Source organism: Elephantulus edwardii, unplaced genomic scaffold (genome assembly GCF_000299155.1).
Source record: "Elephantulus edwardii isolate Elephantulus edwardi_28Jun2011 unplaced genomic scaffold, EleEdw1.0 scaffold00237, whole genome shotgun sequence".
NCBI lineage: Eukaryota > Metazoa > Chordata > Mammalia > Macroscelidea > Macroscelididae > Elephantulus > Elephantulus edwardii.
In genome coordinates, this window is record NW_006399987.1 from 4154058 (window position 1) to 4175306 (window position 21249).

At 42.9% G+C, this 21249-nt stretch overlaps 2 protein-coding genes across 2 annotated transcripts in view; one reads left to right on the forward strand and one right to left on the reverse strand.

Annotated features, from left to right (window-relative positions):
* Positions 1-7765, forward strand: part of LOC102867793 (zinc finger protein 699-like) — an 18042-nt gene extending 10277 nt beyond the window's left edge. The window contains exon 5 of the mRNA XM_006898863.1: positions 7734-7765. Coding sequence (XP_006898925.1) covers positions 7734-7765 — 32 coding nt within the window. The remainder of the gene's footprint in view (positions 1-7733) is intronic.
* A 1745-nt stretch (positions 7766-9510) lies between these two features.
* Positions 9511-21249, reverse strand: part of LOC102868197 (zinc finger protein 846-like) — a gene marked incomplete at its 5' end in the record, with an annotated part of 27602 nt that continues 15863 nt past the window's right edge. Inside the window, 2 exons of the mRNA XM_006898864.1 lie at positions 9511-9569; positions 16327-16952. Coding sequence (XP_006898926.1) covers positions 9511-9569; positions 16327-16952 — 685 coding nt within the window. The remainder of the gene's footprint in view (positions 9570-16326; positions 16953-21249) is intronic.

The following is a 21249-nucleotide window of genomic DNA, read 5'->3' on the forward strand; positions in this document are numbered from 1 at the left end:
GGGCAGGGAGAAAATTGCGGCAATGAATGAATGGAAATCCAAAACCTCTGTAATTAATTAATTAATTCATTAACTAATTGTAATTCTGCAAAGAATAACTTTTCCTTTTATATATCTTATGTTTGTACAGAATAGGCTCTTTGGAGCTCTGGTGGCCCAGTGGTAAGAAGCTGTGCTACAATCACAAAAATCCATGGTCTGAATCCACCAGCTGCCCTGCAGGAGGACAGGCCATCATCTCTTGCACAATTTACTATCTCTAAAAACCTGCCGGCAGTTAGCTATGGGTCTGTTCCAACTTGACTGCACACAACAACAAGGCTAGTCCATAGTGTTTTCTTATTTCTCCTTTTCTTGCCCAAATTGTCCCAGAAGTGTTCATTAGTAATTCCCATATGTAGCGTCTTAGTTTCTCTAGAGAAGCAGAACCAATGATTTATCTTTGTAGAAACAGCTTACATAGCTGTAGACATGGGGAGGTCCCAAGCTTGTAGTTCAGCAGTCAGACTGGGGGGTTCTCCTGACTCACATAGATGCCGAGGTTGACAAACCTAAGATTGGCAGGTTCAGAGAGCAGGCTACTAGCTCAAGGAGTGCAGAGGCTCATGAAAATAGCTAGGATAAGAGAAACTTATTGACTCAACACGCTTCAGAGCTAACAGATACCAAGATCAAGCAGGAAATGGGGCAGACCATTGTCTCAGGTCCCAAAAAGCCAGTAGCAAGATGATGGGGCTGAGTGCAAGATCCAGAGTGAACAAAATACTGTAGACAGTGTTTTGCCTGTAGGCAGGTAAAATCAGAGGGATCATCTAGGGATCTGACACTAACCTGTTGCTAACAGGCACTGTCAAGTTGAGGATGACTCATTGCAACCCTATGGATAACAGATCTGAACCCTACCTTCTCCTCACCATCCTCATCATCTCTGATACACTTGAGCTCATTGCTGCAGTCACTGTGTCAATCTATCTTGTTGAGGGTCTTCCCCTCTTTCGCTAACCCTCCACCTGTCCAAGCCCGATTTCCCTCTCCTAGCAACGTGCTCGTGCTCGAAGGATGTGAGACAAAGCTTTATCATCTTTGCCTCCACGGGGCCCTCTGGCTACACTTTGTTTCTTCCCCCGCCCCCCGAGACATATCTGTTTGTTCTTTTAGCAGTCTATTCAGTGATCTTCTCTATCACCACAGTTCAAAAGGCATCAATACTAACCTACTGAGGCATGATTGACTAACCTACTGAGGCATGATTTATCCTATTATGCAAGACTGGCCAATGAAAGCCCTGAAGAAAAAAGGCTTTAAGGGACTTCTTGATTTGATGAGAAACATCTATGTAGTGAAACGTAGCAGTCTTGGGGATGTGGAAGCTGCACAGGAATCCTCCCAGAGCTCACCCTTTGATCTCTTCATTTGTATCCTTTTCTATTAAAACTCTTATATGATAAGTATGGCCTTCTAATTAATTCTGTGAGGCATTCCAGTGAAGTCATTCCGAAAGGAGGTCAGATGCAAGGGATTTATGATCTCTGATCCCAAGACAGAAAGAACTCTCCAGACTTTTAGCAAGTAGAACTTGCAGGAGCTGTATGTCTACTCAGTAGTCTGAAAGGTGATGTCCTTTTGTGACATCTATCTATCCCTCACAAGCTCACAATATTCAGTAAAACACAAATATCTACTTGTGTTTTATTAACTATGCAAAGGCATTTGACGGCGTGGATCCAAACAAATTATGGCTAACATTGAAAAGAATGGGAATCCCAGAACACAACTGTGCTCATACAGAATCTATACCTAGACCAAGAAGCTGTTATCTAAATGGAACAAGGGAACATTGCATCGTTTAAAATCAGGAAAGGTTGTGCACCAGAGTTGTATCCTTTCTCCATTCCTATTTAATCTGTAGGCTGAGCATGTAATGCGTTACGTCAGACTCTTTGAAGAAGAAATGTGGCATCAGGATTGAAGGAAGACTCATCAACAACCTGCATTATGCAGATGACACAACTTTGCCTGCTGAAAGTTAAAAGGATAGAAATACTTGCTGCAGAAGATAAAGGGCGACAGTCTTCGGTATAGGGTACATCTCAACACCGAGAAAACAAAGGTCCTCACTACTGGAACAACAGTCAACATAATGATTGAGGGAGAAAGGACTGAAGCTGTCAATTATTTCATCTTGCTTGGATTATCAACACTCTTGGTGCCAGCAGTCTGGAAATAAGGAAACACTGCATTGGGCAAGTCTGCAGTCAGGGACCTCTCCAAAATGCTGAAGAGCAATGATATCAATTTGAAGACTAAGGTGCACCTGATTCAGGCCATGTTCTTCTCAATCACCTGCTATGTATCAGAAAGCTGGAAAATGAATAAGGATGACAGAAGAACTGATGCCTTTGAGTTGTGGTGCTGGAGTAATAAATATCTCACAGGCGGCCAAAAGAACAAAGAGATACGTCTTTGGGAAAGTACTCCTTGGAAGCAAAGACAGCAAGGCTTCAGCTCTCATACTTTGGACATGCAGCTAGCCAGAGCTATTCCTTAGAAAGGGACACCATGCTTGGAGATGGACAGTCAGTGAAGGAGAGGAAGACCCCCAACAAGATGGATTGACACAGTTGCTTCAGCAGCAGGCTCTATTGTATCAGAGATGAGGATGGCACAGGATCGAGAAGGGCCAGGTTGGCTGTTCAGAGTCGCTATGAGTCATGCTCAACTTGATGGCACCTGACAATAACCACCTTAGCCCTCAGTGGATAGAGAATCCTGCATGGATAGCTGGTGTCAGAGCTAAATAAGGAAAGGAATATATGATGTTTATTCCCACATAACGCAGTTGGCATATGAAATTAGATTTCCTATTTTCTTTGGAATAAGTAGGAAGAATCTGAAGGGCCATCAAACTCAAAATAATGCCTCCCAAGGTGGAGGGAGGCTGGGAGCAGAGGGATGACAATGGGCAGGGGGATGGGGGCAGTAATCATAGGATCACACACAATTTGATAGGTTGTTGTTGTTGTTGTTGTTGTTATGTGCCATCGAGTCGCTTGCGACTCATAGCGACCCTATGTACAACAGCCCTAAACTCTGCTCTGTCCTGTGCCAATCACACTGTCTCTGACACTCCCATCCCGATTATCCCAGTCACTGAATCAATCCACCTCATAGAGGGCCTTCCCGTCCTGCGCTGTCCCTCCACCCTCCCAAGCATGATGTCCCTCTCCAAGGACCGGTCCCTCCTTACAACATGTCCAAAGTATGTCAGATGAAGCCTCAGAATCATTGCCTCCAAGGAGCAGCCTGGTTTAACCCTCTCCAGGATGAATCTGCTTGTTTTCTTGGCAGTCCAGGGTACATTCAATACTCTTCTCCAGCACCACAGCTCAAAGGTATCAATTCTCCTTCTATCCTCCTTAGTCATTGTCCAGCTCTCTGATGCATAACAAGTGATTGCAAAGACCATAGCTTGTATCAGATACACCTTAGTCTCCAGAGTGACACCACTGCTCTTCAGTACCCTGGAGAGGTCCCTAACAGCAGACTTTCCCATCGCAATACGTTTTTTGATTTCCTGGATACTGGTGCCAAGAGTGTTGACTGTGGAGCCAAGCAGATTAAAGTTGTTAACGAACAGTATATACAAACTTGGTAAATAAATCAGTATAAAATAATTTTTTAAAAATGATGCCTCGACTACTGTATAACATACTTGGTGACATGATGTCTATACACACAATTTATGTAAACAGTAGGAATTCAACATTGTTAGGTATCATCAAGTTGAGTAGGACTCATAGCAACCCCATGAAAAAAACGGAACCTTGTCCTCTCCTGTCCCATCCTCACAATCTCCGACACATTTGAGCTAACTACTATTGTCACTGTGTCAATCCACTTCAGGGTTCTCTTCGCTTTTGCTGACCCTCCACCTTTCCAAGCATGATGCCCCTCTCCAAGCAACATACCTAAAGCATGTGAGATGAAGCTTCATCATCTTTGCCTCCAGGGGCACTCTGCTTGTACTTTCCCGAAGACATACCTGTTCTTTTGGCAATCTATGGGACATTCCATACTCTTCTCCAACACCACAGCTCAAAGGCATCAATTCTTCTGCTGTCATCCTTATTCAGTGTCCAAGCAACTGAAAAGACTATGGCCTGAATTAGGCATACCTTAGTTCTCAGACTAGTATCATTGCTCCTCAAGAGTTTGGAGAGATCCTGGACTGCAGACTTTCCCAGTGCAATACATCTCCTTATCTCCCGACTGCTGGTACCAAGGCTGTTGATTGTGGATCCAAGTAAGATGATGTTGTTGACAGTTTCAATCTTTTCTCCGTCTATCATTATGTTGTCTATTAGTCCAGTGGTGAAATTTTTTTTTTCTTGACATTGAGATGCAATCCGTAACAAAGGCTATAGTCTTTGATCTTCTCCAGTTAGGTCCTCCTCACTTTCAGCAAGGTTGTGTCATCTGCATACCAGTTATTAACAAGTTCCTCCAATCTTAATGTGATACTCTTCTTCATAACATCCAGCTTCTCAAATAATTTTCTCAGTATACTAATGGAATAGGCCTGGAGAAAGGATACAACCCTGATGTATACCTTTCCTAGTTTTAAGAACCATGGGAATTGGGTCATGTTCCCTTGCTCTGTTCGCTCAAGAGCCCCTTAGTCTAGGTATAGGGTTCACATGAGCACAATGAAGTGTTCTGCGATTCCCATTCTTCTCAATGTTAGTCGTAATTTGTTATGACGCACACATTTAAATGCTTCTGCATAATCAATAAAACACAGATGGACTCCCCCCCCCAGCTGCTTCATTTCAGCTTCAGTGTCCTCCTTTATTGCCATTGGCTCCTGATCATACAGTACTTGCTGAAATATTTCAGTGTTGGACAATTTTTTTAGTACAGTGATACTGTGTATTCTCTCTTCCTTCTGATTCTTTCTGGATTGTTCAAGATTTTGCCCATAGCACCTCTAAGTATTCCAACTTGAGGCTTGAATATGTTTTTCAAGTTCTTTCAGCTTGAAAAATGCCAAGCAAGTTCTTCCCTTTTTATTCTCCAAGTCTAGATCTCTGCACATTCCATTAGAATACTTTGCTTTGTCATCCCAAGCTGCCCTATGACATCTTCTGTTCAGCTCTTTTACTTCAAAATGTCTTCGTTTCTATCATCTGATCCATGCTAAGGCATTTTCAATCATTTTATTAGCACGTGAGAGCTGAGTGATAAAGAAGACTGAAGAATTTGTTTTGGTGTTGAATCATGATGTCGGTGAAGAATACTGGAATTCACTGTGGGCTGACAGAATTAAAAACAAAACTGCCTTGGAAGAAATTCAACTACACTGCTCCTTTTAGGAAAGGACGGTGAGACCTCATCTCATGTATTTTGGACACATTATCCAGAGAGGCCATGTGTTTTAAAGTACAAGGTCAGGAGAAAAAAAGGTAAGCCCTCAGTGAAATGGACTGGAACAGTGGCCACACAATGAACTCAAACACATCAGTGATTGTGAAGAAACTGAGGAGCTGGGCAGTGTTCACCTCATCAAACACAGGGGCATTAGCAGTGGGAACAGACTCCACAACACCCAATTTCAAAAAGACAAAAATCAAGCCTCGAACAATATGGGAAAAATACTGAATGATGCAGGGAAAATTAAAAAAAAAGATGCTGAATCAAATGATCTATCCATTTCCAACTTTATAAGAAAACACCAGACTGCTCTCCATAGTGGCTGCACCACTTTACATTCCCACCAACAGTACATGAGAGTTCCAACCTCGGCACTCCCTCATCAACATTTGTTGTCATCTAATTGAACACTGCTAGTTTTGCAAGGGTGCAGTAATATCTTATTGTTCTTATCTGCATCTCTATAATAGCCTAATAAGGTAAAAACCTCTTATCTCCCAGCCATACTGGGAAGTTGTTGTTACATACTATCGAGTTACTTGTGACTCATAGCAACCCTATGTACAACAGCTCTGAACACTGCCCTATCCTGAGCCAATTTCATTGTCTCTGACACATCTACTAACTCCCATTACCCCAGTCACTGAACCAATTCATCTCATCCTTGGTATTCCTTTCCTACACTGTCCCTCCACCCTTCTAAGTATGATGTCCCTCTCCAAGGACCAGTCCTTCTTGGCCACATGCCCAAAGTATGTCAGAGCTTCAAAAGCCTTTCCTCCAATAAGCAGCATGGTTTCACCCTCTCCAGGAAAAACCTGTTTGTTTTTCTAATATTCTTCTCCAGCACCACAGCTCAAAGGCATCAATTCTTCTTCTATCCTCCTTAGCCATTTTCCAGGTTTCTGATGCCCAGCAAATAAATGAGACGACTATGGCCTGAACTGGGTGCACCTTAGTCTCTAGCCTGACAACATTGCTCTTCAGTACTCTGGAGAGTTTCCTGACAGCAGTCAGTGGTTACCCAATGTTTTAGATTTTTATTGTTACAGTGATCTTTAAAAAAAAATAATAATAATCTGGTGGTCTAAAGCACAGTAAATGCATTATCTTAAGAGTTCTAGTGGTTCCAAAATGAATTAGGCTGAGTGAGATCCGTTGCACTTTGTCACTATGAGTCAAGAGTTGTTTAGAGTGCACTTAATAAAACTAAGGACCCCTGCTGGCATAGTGGCTGAAGCATCTGGCTGCTAACCAGAAGTCTGGTAGTTCAAATGCACCAGGCACTCCACCAAATACAGATGAGGCAGTTGATTTTGATAAGGATGTGCATCCTTGGAAAACCATTTAAGGGAAGTTCTACTCTTGTCTACAGAGATGCCATGCATCAGAATAAACTCTCCAGCAGTGGGCCTTTGTTTGGGCTATAATTATTAAGGGTGAATTCTGGAAGTGCTAAGGGAGAATCTATTTTACTTATCCCTTCCAGTCTTTCAAGGTTTCCAGCATTTCTTGGCTCCTTTCCATGTCTTCAAAGTCAAAAGTGTCACATCTTTAAATGTCTCTCCCAACTCTTCTGCCTCCTTCTTCCACATTTAAAGACCTTTGAGTCCACCAAGGTCAACTGTGTTACCTCCCATTTTAAAGTGAACCCTTAAAATCCAATCATTTCATTCCATTTTGGTATGTGACATACTCTCACCTTCTAGGGGTGAGATGGACATCTTTGAGATTTTATTTTGCCTAAAATATCCTGTGACACAATTCTGACCTAACAGATGTATGCTGAAAAATATAGGTGGAAAATTTCCTAGAAACATGTATTTTTATAATTAATTGAGCTTACAACGAGACAGGGTGCTCCAGTGTCCTAGTAGTTAAGGAGCTGCACTGCCAAACCAAAAGCATGCTGCTCGAATCCAGCCACTGCTCCACTGTAGATGGGCAATCTCCTCCTGTGTGATTTACAACCTCTAAAACCGGCTATAGCAATGGGTTTACAATGTAGCACTTGCCATACATAATTCAATAAAGTTTGTTGTTGTTTTAAAATACCCACCTGGAAATCTTTGTACTTCACCCTTGATTTATCTACCAGGTCCTCTCTGGGATTCAGTGGAGATGCAGCAGCTATTATGTGACTATGGACACAGGAACCATATATTGAGGGTAGTAGGCAAAACAGTTAAAGGCAGGGTGACTGACGATGTTAGTGAACTGCTGTACTAGCCCCTGATGCTCAAGCCCCAAACCCAAGATGGATGGACGAATAAGCCTTTAATGTTTTTAGGCTACTGTTGCAGTTGAACTGGCAGCTGATGAGATCCCTAAATAGTGTTTATGATGGCTCTTACAATATTTGCTGACATGTCTCATGAATACAAGAGCTACACAGGGATCAAAATGAATTGTTTCCTGTGTGCTTTTAAATAATATTGTTTTCATTTTATCCTTTGACAACTCCTGCATATGAAGAAATGTCTTAACAACTCAGAGGAGAATCACTTAGATGGAAAACTCATACACATTTCATTGGAGGATCAGATGGAAGAAAATCATACACATTTCAAAGGAAGATCAGATGGAAGAACCTAGAGGGCTTTTTTCTGCTCCTAGTGGTAAGAAATTGTGCTGCAATCACAAAGGCATAAGGTTCAAGACCACCAGCTGCTACACAGGAGGAGGACTCTCCTCCTGTCCAATTAAGTCTCTGAAACTCACTGGAAGGTCAGCTGTGAGTGGGTTCTGACCCAAAGGCACACAGCAACAATGTGCTATGAAGTTAAAGAGCTCTAATTAAAGGAAGTGGGAAGAAATTTTTGTAACGTGACTTCACGCCTTCTCTGCCAGAAATGCTGGAGTCTGCAGAGCTCCATCGCTCCTCACCCCTCAGTCAGGAGTCATGGATTTCTGATAGAAACGCTTAGCTGTGCTTAGACAGGGCTCAGTGATGGAGACGCCTGCTGAGTTAAACACAGGGGGCAGGTGGAGGACACGTGGGAGAAGCGGTGTGTTCGTGGCATGTTCCCACGCCGGGGTGGACATGATGGCTTTAAGGTGTACGAGAACAAGACAAGGGGCAAGAAATTTGTGGGCCGACACCCCTAGGATGTCCATGTAGGGGCTGACCCTCATCTCTTACATGGGATTCACAAGAACCAGTCTATGAGGTTGCTGGGAAGATGTTTAAGGCAAAGGGAGCACTGTGCCTTCACGAGAGACCACTTCCTACTGTCGCCCTCCCAGGAACGCTCCATGGGGAGGCAGCGGGGACTTCCCGCATTTGTGACTCGTGACAACACAGGAACAGATATAGCAGAGGAGCAAGCAGTGGTCGTAGAAGGTCTGAGATGATGGAGATACTGAAGCGGAGTCTGGGAGAATGGATGTGGTTTCCACTGATGGGAGGTGGGGGCAGGGAATGCCAAGGGACACCAGTCAGTTCTGAGGTCATTCAGACCAGCAGAGGGCACCGCCACAGGCAATGAAGGGCTGGTCTCAGAGGCTACAAAAGCCCCGGGAGAATGTGGACAGGACACCACAAGATGTAAATGGGGAGAAAAGAGGTGGGTGGTGGGCAAACTACACACTTGGAGGTGGGGTGGGGGACGGCCGAGGGGTGTTTCAGAACACTGGGTCCATGAGAAGGGGACTGAGTCAGTGGCTAGGCATGGGGAGAGGAATTAGGGCGTCTGGTGGGTCAGTGGGTACAAGAATGCCAGGATACTGCAAGAGAAAAAAATTAGATGGTGAGGGCAGAGAAATGAAAAACGGTACATCCCTGCCAAGTGCTCACACAGGAGATGGGATGAGGAGGAAGCGGAGGTGGTGGGGAGAGTGGAACAAGCCGCTGCCAATGTTGAGTCTCCATGTGCAGAACTTACATGGAGAACCCTTACAGCTGGAAGGACACAGCCACGCACCCAGCAGATGCCAGGATCCTGCAGGTCCCAAGGTCATTCTCCCCTCCTCGGAAGTCTTGCCACAAGCCTCCAGTCACCTTCACTGTCCCTCCCTCTGATCACCACTGCTGACCTGACATTTGGACTGTTGCTCCATTTCTAATTGCTGTCGTGTTTATCATCTTGACGTCCCCATCCATGCAGCCAGGTCACAGGACTCAAGGCGCACCTCTCCGTCTTTCCGAGAACAGGCTAGACTAACGAGATGGTCCGAGCAACAGTCCTCACAAGGAAGATTTCAACTTCTGACGCTCTGACCTCCAGTTAAGAACAAAAACAACTCACTGCTCAAAGAGGAAGAACTGTCTCATAGCTGACCCTCCAGAAGAGTTTCAGGGGCTGTAAACTACATGGGAAGAAAATGCTAAATCTTTCTCCCACCAAGAAACTTGTGTATTCAAACCAACCCCCCCACTTTGGGTTGGCAGCACAGCTCCCTATCCACCAGGCCAATAGAACTCCCTCAGACCTCAAGTTAGGAGAGGTAATCAGAAGGGGAGGCCATTGGGATGCTGGAGGCCTAAAGGGAGGAGCTGTGACTCGGCCTAGGAGGTGGGTGTAGAAGTGGGAAATGGGGAAGGGTGAGAGGAAGGAGGAAGGAAAGAGACCAGCGAGGAGAGGGACAAGCCAGGCACAAGTCAGCAAAGGGCTAAACACGGCTGGGAAGGTGGGGCCTCAGTTTCCTCATCTGGAAGGTGATAGGGTGGATGCAGAGCTCTCAGGGCGAGATGGGAACCTGGAGTCTCAAGTCCATGCCACAGGGACAGGGCTGCCTGAGGACAGTGGCTGAGACAAGTGGCTGGGACTCAGGCTTGGAGAGGAGGGGGCATCACAGTCCTTCTGTTCCAGCTGCACAGGTCCTTAGGGGTTAAGGTGACAATGCCCATGAACCCTCTCCAGGACCCCAGCTCACTGTCAGGGCCTAACATCCAGGGCTCCCATCTCCAGCCCCTCACTCCAAAACTGCCACCTCTACCTCGAGCCAGCCCAATGTCCTCTCTAGACAGGAAAGTTGTTGCTGTGTACCATCGGTACTGACTCACAGCTGACCCTCCAGCAGGCTTTCAGAGGCAGATTATGCGCCTCAGCATCCTTCACTCCCATCCCCAAGGTTCAAGGATGAAGTACAAGGGAAGGTCACCCAGCCCAGCCTTCAAAGGCCAGGCAGGCTTCCTGGTGGTGGCAGCAGTGAATGAAGAAACACATCAACACATCGTTAACCATTCCACGTTTTCAATTGTCTTACTGGCGTAACACCTGTGGAATGAGGAGAGGGATTAGTGGACTGTGAGGAGAGACCCAATATTACCTGTTTGCCGGCCATGAGCATGCAGTCACCATCTCACTCCACCTGTTCAGGACTCAGTACTGCTTCACTTAAAAATTATCACAGCCCTTTAGATGAGCCTTTACTTCCTCCTTGATTACCACTGGCTCCTGTTCATATGGTACTTCCTGAAATGTTTCTGTGCCAATCAACTCTTTCTGATACAGTGATTATGTGTATTCCCTCTATTTTCTTTTGATGATTTCTGGGTCATTCAATATATTGGCCATAGCATCTTTCAATATTGACACAAGGCTTAAATTTTTTAGTTCAGCCTGAGAAATGCAGAGCGAGTTCTTCCCTTTTTATTCTCCAATTCCAGCTCTCTGCACATTCCATTTTAATACTTTGTTTTAGCCTTCTGAGCTGCCCTTTGAAATCTTTTGTTCAGCTCCTTCACTTTGACATGTTTTCCATTTTTGGCTTCTCAATGCTCCAGTGCAATTTTGTGTGTGTGTGTGTGTATGTGTGTGTGTGTGTGTACCGTCAAATAGGATCTGACTGGTACAGGAGATTGTCCCTCCTTCTCCAGCAGAGCATCTGGTGGATTCAAACTGTACTTTTGGGATTTCAGTGCAGCTTCTTGCCACTAGGCCACCAGAGCTCCCTTCAGTGCAATCTTTAGAGTCTCTTCTGATATTCATTTCAATTTTTTCTTTCTCCTCTGTTTTTATAATGCCCTTTTGCTTTCTTCATAGATACCCTTGATATCATCCCACAACTCATCTGGACTTCAATCACTGGTGTTCAATAAACCTTAATATGATCTTGAAATTCAGATGGATTGATTCAAGATCCTATCTTGGTTCCTGTGGACTTATTTTCGTTTCCTTCAGCCTCAATTTGAACTTGCATATGAGTAATTGATGATATGACCATAGTGCATCCCTGGCCTAGTTTTGACTGATATTGAGCTTCTCTAAGAATGATTTCTTCCACAAATGTAGTCAACCTGATTCCTATGCAGCCCATCAGGTTAGATTCATGTGTAAAGTTATCGTGTCTTTTTTAAAAAAGGTATGGTTGCGGGGGGGATTGTATACCAATGAAAGAATTTTTCTTTTACTTTTCAAAGAGAGGAGTGAACTGGAGGGGGAGGTCTGGGAAGGGAGAAAAGTGCAACAATGAATGAATGGAAATCCAAAATCTCTGTAAATGTTCATTAAAATTAATAAATAAAAAAAAGGTATGCTGACATCAGCTAGATCCTGGCTGAAAGTAAGGAGTATTAGAAGAATGTCTATGTGTGCTTTATTGACAATCCAAAGGCATTTGACTGTGTGGATCATAACAAGTTGTGGCTGACATTGAAAAGAATGGGAATCCCAGAGCACTTGATTGTGCTCATGTAGAACCTACACCTGGAGCAGGAGGCTGTTGTGCAGAGAAGGGAAACACTGCATGGTTTAAAATTGAGAAGGGAGTGCGTCAGGGTTGTATTCTCTCTCTGTATCATCTATTCAATCTGTATGCTAAGAAAATTATCTGAGAAGCCAGACTCTAAGAAGAGGGGTGTGGCATCAAAATTGGAGGGAGACTCATCAATAACCTGTGTTATGCAGATGATACAATCTTGCTTGTTGAAAGTGAGGACTTGAAGCACTTGTTGTAGAAAACCAAGGAATGCAACCTTCAGTAAGGACTGCATCTCAATGTCAAGAAAACAAAGATTCTTACCACTGTACCAATAAGCAGCATCTTGATGGATGGAGATTGAAACTATCAACAGCTTCATCTTGCTTGGATCCACAATTGGTACCCATTGTCAAGAAATAAGGAGACACATTGCACTTGGAAAATCTGCAGTTAGGGACCTCTCCAAATTATCGAGGCGTAATGATGTCAGTTTGAGGACTAAGGTTTATCTCATTCAGGCCATAATCTGATTACTTACTATGCATCTGAGAGCTGGACAATAAATAAAGAGGACAGAAAAAGAACTGACACCTTTGAGTTGTGGTGCTGGAGAAGAGCATTGAACATCCCATGGACGGCCAAGAGAACAAACAGGTATGTCTCGCAGAGGGTGCAGCCGGAATGCTCTTTGGAGGCAAGAATGATGAGGCTTCACCTCACATACTTTGGGCATGTTGCTAGCAGGTTCCTTGGAGATGAACATGATGTTGGGAAGGATGGAGGAGGGTTCGTGAAGGAGAGGAAGACCCTCAAACACGTGGATTGACATGGTGACTGCTGCAATGGGCTCTTGTATGTCAGGAAGCATGGGGAAGGTGCGGGATAGAACAAGGATCAGACCTTTTTGTTCATAGGGTCATCATGAGTCATACTTGACTTAAAAGCATCTAACAACAACAACAACAACTTTAGATGACACAGTTGTGTAAAGTACACAAAATTCAAGAAAGCCATAACCTAACCTGAGTGTGTTCAGCTGCTGCAGACAAAGTCAAGTCTCAGAGAACATGAAGGCTCTGGAAGCAGACAGTGGAGGGCTGTAGACCTGCCTTCCTGGTCTCTCTCCTTAGGTCCTGGCCATCAGGCGTCCCTTCCATGGCACTGGGCTCCTTCCCATGCCCCTGGTCACCAGGCCACCCTGTTCTGAGCTGAGATCACATGGCAGGGAGGGTTCTCTGTAGCCTCTTTACCCAGCTGTAGCACTGCCCTTCAGGAGCTAACAACATTTGCCCACAAGGACTAAATCAGACCGGCATCCTGCTCCTATGACACTTTGGGTAGAAAGGCTCATTCTCCTCTTCCCTCTACAGCCCCCTTGGCTCTGGTTTTCATCTCTTAAACTGTTCATAAAAACAGCAGGCACAGGTGATGGTGGTAGAAAACCCAGAACACTAGATATCCCCATCATGGCAGAGAACGTCTACGCTCCTTGGGCTCTGACTGGACACAAAATACAAAGCTGTGAATTCAATTAGCCAGCCTAATTCAATTAGCCATGTTAGTGGAGCAGGAGGACGAGGTCAGTCACCCCCAGTGTCAGCCTGGACTCCCACTTTGGCAACACCAACATCATTACTTACTGTGAGCCAACTGTATACACGATGCTGGGTCACCGGTCAGGACTTCAAGGAAGGATGATGGTCTGAGAAAGATATCAACTTGCGGATCACAAAGACCGAGGAGTGAGCAGAAACAGCATGTTGGAATGGCACAAGGGGGCCTACCCAAAGCTGCAGAACTGCATTCATGCATCAATTTATTCACATTCATGCATTCATTCTTTTGTTCTAGGAACAGAAACATGAGCATGAATTATGGCTTCCATGGGGCACACACTCATCTACCCACTGTTTCTGCAAGAAAATGGACTTTCATGGCCCCTGTCTGGGCAGGTGAGCAGAACTCTGATAGCAGAGGTGGGTAAAATCCTAGGACCCAGAGAAGAGGATCATCTGTGCATCCACAGACACTGATCCAGCCTCAGCATGCACCACACCCTCTGCTCCCCCAGCACCAGTTCAGCCTCTCAGCCTTCAGATATGCATTTATACATCTGGTGAAACACCCTGGACGTCCAGAGCCTGAGCCATACAGGAGAGCTGTTCACATAAAATCTTTGCAGAAGTGTTCATATCATCTTTATTCAAAACAACTGGAAACCCAAATGTTCTCCAAATGGTGAATACATAAAAGAAGGTATGTCTATATAACAGAATACAGCACAGCAATAAAATGGACAAGGATAACTCTCTAATGCATTTCACTAAATGAAAGGAGAATCAAAAAACTACCCAGTGCATGGTGTGGACAGGGGCAGTGGAAGGGGATAGCATAAGGGAGTTTTTGGAGGGAAGAGTGGTACTATTCTAAACTTTCATGGTGTGAATGATAATAAGATTCAATGGAGTTATTAACTCACATTCCAATAAAAAATTTCATAAACTAGAGAAATGCAAAATTAATAGAGAGATAACTCATAATCTCACCTTTAGGGAGAATCAGTATTAATGTCCTTGGATGGACTATCTCCACAGGCTGATCTGTCATATATAAATGTTTACAACAGCCTTTAACACATAAATACTATTTTCACACAAAATTATTATTTCCTCTCCTGTGGTCTCAACTTTCCTGAAAAAAAAACAAAAACTAATGTGTAATCAGGTATTTTTACCCAATAACTCCCTTCCTGGTCAACATTGATCCTGACCACTATATACCAATACAATCATGCTGAGTTATTTCCATAAGATGATTCCACAAGGGAATTATTAGGTCAAGAAATAAGCTAAATTGAAGGCTGGGTTTCCATCATTCTCACGGATTATTGAATTGAGTCCCTCCCCAAATGTTCCCTTGCTTAAGTCATGATTCTCAGTGTGACACCTGTAATGTCTGTTATGTAATGACACCCCCTGATCTGATGGATAAGCCAATCAGGTGTGAGAATTAAGAGTGGGATGCAACATCCTTAACCTCATCAAAGCTCTGATAAGTGGAGTTTCCCTTAAGGGAAACCATACCATAAGGGTATGGCCTTATAACACTTTTATCAAAGATAAAAGGATAAAGAATGGAGTAAAGAGATAGAATCCTCAGTGCCAAGAAAGATGAGCCGGGGGTGGAGAGCAACTTTTGGGAACCTCAAGAAATGAGACAAGGACCTTTTTCCTGAACTGTTGACTAACAGAAAATCTTCCCGAGAGAAAGCCCCCTGAATTAGGATTTCAAGCCTCTATAGATGGTAAGGGTAAATTTGTTTATTAAAACCATCTACTTGTGGCACCTGTTACAGCAGCACCACATAACTCAATTATCTTCTATGTTCATAAGATCAATCCACAATATACCGTAAATATTTCCTAGGATTTGGAGCTGTTTCTAGGTACCTAACATTTAAAAGATGTAGCTTTACTAACGTCTCATGTGCTCAACTGGGATTATCAGAAAAATCTTTATGTATGAATTTTAATCTTTTTCAAAGTGAAGGGATAAAAACAAAAAAGTATCACATTCCTCACACATGATTTCTCTGCCATGTATCTTCTCACAGGTTTGCAAAGAGCTATGAGATAAAAGCTATGTGGCACTACTCAGCTATATATTCCCACCTAATATAATACTCAGACATACCTTTCTCCACTGTAAGCTCTACGTTCAAGGCTGACCAGCATCTGAAGACTTCTGCATACTGTCCACCTTCACAAGGAAACTCTAATGTTAGTGTATTTACTGAGGGAGAAATAAGTGGATTCTTCCATATTCCTTGTGTTCACAAGGTTACTTTCCACTACACCTTCTTTTGTGCTCTGTGAGGTTTAGAGGACAGCTTTCCCATAGTCCCCACATATATATGGTCTCTCACCACTGGGATGTCCAGAAAGGACTGAAGAAAGGCTTTCTCAAACTTGAGTTCTAAGCTCTTTCCATTGTAAAAGGAGCCCTGGTGGCAGAGTGGTTAAGTATTGAACTACGAGCCAAAAGGTTGGTCAGTGGTTTGAACCTACCAGCCACCTCACAGGAGAAAGATGATGCCTTCTCCTCCCAGGAAGACTTACGAGCCTCAGAAACCCCATGGGGCAGTTCTACTCTGTCCAGTATGTAGCTATGGGTTGGAGTTAAGTCAACAGCAGTGGATTCCATCGTGGGCTCTTATATTTTCAGTGAGGTATTCAAAAACCTTGCCTATACTATGAGTTCTTATGTGACTAGTGAGGTGTGCTGACTGACTAAAGGCTTTCCCACATTCCCTACATTCATATGGCCTCTCTCCACTGTGAATTCGTATGTGTGTAGTCAGAGAAGAGGATCGACTAAATGCTTTCCCACATTCCTGACATACATATGGTTTCTCTCCAGTGTGAGTTCTTGAATGTATATACAGGCCTGAAGAAAACTTAAAGGTTTTTCCACATTCCTTACATTCATACGGCCTCTCTCCACTGTGGGTTCGTATATGCTTGGTGAGGTTTGAGGAGCATTTAAAAGCTTTCCCACACTGCTTGCATACATAAGGCCTCTCTCCACTGTGAGTTCTTATATGCTTCGTCAGGTATGAAGAAAAACTAAACGCTTTGCCACATTCCTTACATTCATAAGGTCTCTCTCCACTATGTGTTCTTATGTGTTCATTGAGATATGAGGACTGACTAAAAGCTTTTCCACATTCCTTGCATATGTAAGGCTTCTTCCTTCTGTGAGTTCTCATATGTTTCACTAGGCGCGATGCACTAACAAAGGCTTTCCCACATTCCTGGCACTCATAAGGCCTTTCTCCATTCTGAGGTTTGATATGGGGAGTGAGAGATGAGGAATGACTAGAGGCGTGCACACATTCATCAGATACATAAGGCGTATTTTCACTAGGAAGGTTTTTTGACAAATCGAGGAATGAGGGGTGAGTACAAGTTTGCACACTCTGTTTACATTCACACTCAGAACTGCTAACGTCTGCCCTAGGGGAAGAGAAACTACAGAAATCTTCCTCACATTCATGACATTCATCAGGTTTCTCTCCAGGAACGCTGGTCACGTAGTTCTTCAGGGTCGAAATACAAATGAAGCCTTTCCCACAGACCTTACATTTATATGGTTTCCTTTCATTATCAGTTCTCATATGAGAGCCAAGGTAAGAAGTGCAAGTACAAGCTTCTCCACATTCTTGACAGGTATTACAACCACCAGGAGACGTGGTTTGTTTAGCTGAGGGCTGATCAATGAGGTACTTTCCGCACTCAAGGCATCCAGAAGGATTCACTTCAGTTGGACTTCTTTTGAGTATAGTAAGATCAGTTATCGGGCTGAAGGTTTTCCCACACTGATTGCCTTCGTCACTTTCATGGGGGTTTTCTACTACATGTCGTCTTTTAAAAGTAGAAAACATGCTGTTGGAAATAAATTTTATACCATGTCACCACTGCCAAACAGTGACTGTGGGGTTTTATTTTCCTTTACGTTCCTCATGTTTCAAAGGTTCAATCATTTAGCAAAGATGCTACAACAGATGTCACAATGTTTCTCAAATAATGGGCTCTCTGACAGATATCAATCAACAATATATATATATATATGAAATTACTATACTATTAAAATTCTCAGAATAATTTTATAATTTTAGGTACACATATACAAGTGTACCTACAGATTTAAACACACTCTGTAGTGTATTCTATAGTTCTCTTAAGACACTGCTCCCTATCATCTGACTGACACTTACCTGACTTGTATCCCTTGGTTTTTATGCTGAAATTCAATGACATGCAATTCACAGCTTTCTCCTAATATGGAAGCCCAATTGTTATTCTTCAGTAATTGTCCAATTATATGATCACTGGGCATATTTTCTCCATTATTAAGGTTTCCAGAAACTGATTGAATGATTCAAGTTGAAGTTCACAAAATGACAGGAGGGAGGGAAAAAAAAGAGGGAAAGGTATTACTATGAGGAAAAATGCACCTAGGAGCAAAGGAAAGTAGTTGGCTGTTTCAAGGTTTTGGAATATTTCCATGAAAATGGAGAGTGTCAATGTTCTAACAGTTTAGTTGGCAAAATTAAGTGGAAAAATACTGGACACAAGCAACACTGAAGTCCAGAAAAGTCCTTTAAAGAATTTAGAAACTCCACTCTCCTCAACTACAAAGAATCCTTCCTAACTATTTAACAGAAATATTCCTTTCTCTATGCAGTACTGTCTCCTTAAAAATCTTTCCTGCCCTCCAGATGCTCACAGATACAGTAGCTCTGGATGAAAAAAATTTCAGTCTCTCCAGATCTTTCTTTTGGTTCTCATGCAAACAGCTGGGATGGTACTAATGGTGAAAGGTGTATCATGAGGTAAGGTAGTGAAGAGCAGTGAGTATTTCCCTGACTCTAAGCCAACACTGTGCCTTCAGAGTCTCTAGGAAGGGGAAGATATGAGTTTATTTGCAGCAAAAGAATAATTGGTAACAGAGTCAGTAAAACTCTCTACAACTCATCAAATTACAAATGCCCCAATGTGACCCCTGAAGCCAGTGATCATATTTCCAGCACTTAAAGGGGCTCAGACTTCAAAACACAAGAGTTTAAAACACTCTATTACATAAAAGGAGCTTTGTTGGCATAGTATGTCCAGTGTTGGACTGTTAACTGAAAGTGTGGCTGCTCAGAACACATGCTCACTCCTCTATGAGAGAAAGATGAAGCAGTCAGTCTCCTGCAGTTAAGATTTACAGCCTCTGACACCCAGTGGCGGTTGCCATGAGTAAAAATCAACTCAACATCAAACAACAAACAACCCACTGCCATTGAGTTGGGACCAACTCGACCTGGACCCTATAGCAGGTCTCCAAGGCTATAAATCGAAAGGGAAGAGACCGCTCATCTTTCTCCCATGGAGCTGCTGTTGGAGTCAAACTGCTGGAGAGGTGAGGCCTTTGGGTTAGCAGTGCTTGACAGATACGACACTATGGTCACCTGGAAGACAGGGTATGCAAGACCCACAGAGCAAGGAAACAATTCCTGCCTTATTTAACAAATACTCTTTCTTTTGCTTTAAAAATTAATGCAAGGGCAGTAAGTATGAGGCATTTGCTCATTATACGATGTCATTCTCACCAACTGAGGCCAGGTTTATGAAGGTTTCCATCATCACATCTCTGTAGAGTTTCCTCTGTGCAGGGTCCAGCAAAGCCCACTCTTCTTGGGTAAAGTCCATGGTAACATCTTCAGCAAGCACTGATTCCTAAAATAGTCCATATATTCATCATCAGCAAGGTACCATGTACCACAATGTGTACAAAATGATGGGTGAAAATGATAGTCATGATGAATTAAGAATTCAAAGTTTTGACATAAGGGTCTGTGGTATAAAAATGTCTCCTGTAGATTCAGTCATCAGCATCTATTCTTAACCTGGCTATCTCCAATTCCTAAAAAACTGCTTTCATCCTCATAGATTTAATAAGAAGACTTCCAACACAATTAATTTTTCTCTCTAGTTTGTATGTAACTAATTCCAGTCTTACTCTATCTTGATGGTATAAACAGAAAACATGACAAGAATTATAGAAATGCTCTAACATATGAACAATTTAAGAGGAATGAAGTCACATTCATCATCAAAAAGAAAATGGTAAGATCTATAGTAAAGTACAATGCTGTCAATGATTCAATAATAACCATACACAAGCAAGGATGACCTTTTAATATGACTTTTATTCAATCTTAAGTGCCAAGCACAAAGGCTAAAGGTGAAAAATTAACAATTTCTACCAACTTTTGCTGTCTGAAATTGAACAAACACACAATCAAGATGTATTGATAATCATGGGTGACTGGAATGCAAAAGTTGAAAACAAAGAATTGGTAAATTTCAAATGGAGTCTTGATGATAAAAATGTCCCATCTAGCATGATAGATATTATATGACCAATGAACGATTCAGTGCAAATACCTTTTCTTGTTAACACAAAGGGCAATTCACATGTGGGCCTTGCCACAGAGAACACGAAATGAATCAAACTGACTAGTGGAAAAAGGTGGTGGAGAAGACTCCCCATTTTTCTCCTGCAGAGCAGCTGGTGAATTCAAACTGCATACCTTTGCACCGGCAGCACAATTCCTTACCATTAAGCCATTAAAATGCATACAGACCTTACATGTACATGCAGTCAGATGTTACCTGAACAAATGTTATGTAATGCATACCTGTGTACCAATTAGTTTCTGTCTCTTCCAGAAGACAAGAAATAGAGGGAATATTTCCGAACTAATTTTACGAAGCCAGTATTACAGCTCAAATTTTAAAAACTGACAAGGACATGATAAGAAATTAAAAGTTACAGAGCATGAACATATATGCAAGACTCCTCAACAAAATATTAGGAAATCAAATGCAACAATACAAATCAAGAATGATACACACCATGACAAAAAATGGTATTTCATCCAGGAATACAAGGCTGGTTCAGTACTGATGCTGGAAAGGGTGGAGGGTTGGCAAAGGAGAGGAAGTCTCTTGACCAGGTGGACTGACACGGTGACTTCCACAATGGGCTTTAGTGTGTCAGGAAGTGTGAAGATTCCACAGGATAGGGTGGGGCTCAGATCTTGTTCATAGGGTCCCTGTGAGTCATTCTCAACTCAATGGCACCTAACAACAACGAAAACAATCACATCAATAGAGAAGCTAAAGAAAAATCATGTAAGAGAAACCGTAAGAACATTATCAACATAACAAAAAAAAGTGGCAAAAAACTAACAGTTATTCAGGATTACACACTCTTACAAAACAAGGAAAGGAACATCTTTAACTGGATAAAGAACGTCTACTACCACTTACAGCTATTGCCAAGAAACTAGACATTGCCCTGCTTACCAGTTTATGTCAGTGTGGAAGGCTCCCTGAAACCTGTCCACCATGGGTGACATAGATGGCATTTGAAATATCAGTGGTGGTTTCCAGCAAGATAAGTACATCAGAAAACAAAGGTGGTGTTGTTGTTGTTAAGTGCCGTCGAGTCACAGGGGAGTCATAGCGACCCTATGAAGGAGAGTCCTCGACGCTTGGGTGCCTTTCATCCTCTCTCCAGGTTCATAGGGTTTCCAGAGGCAAGCTATTATGCAAGTGGATG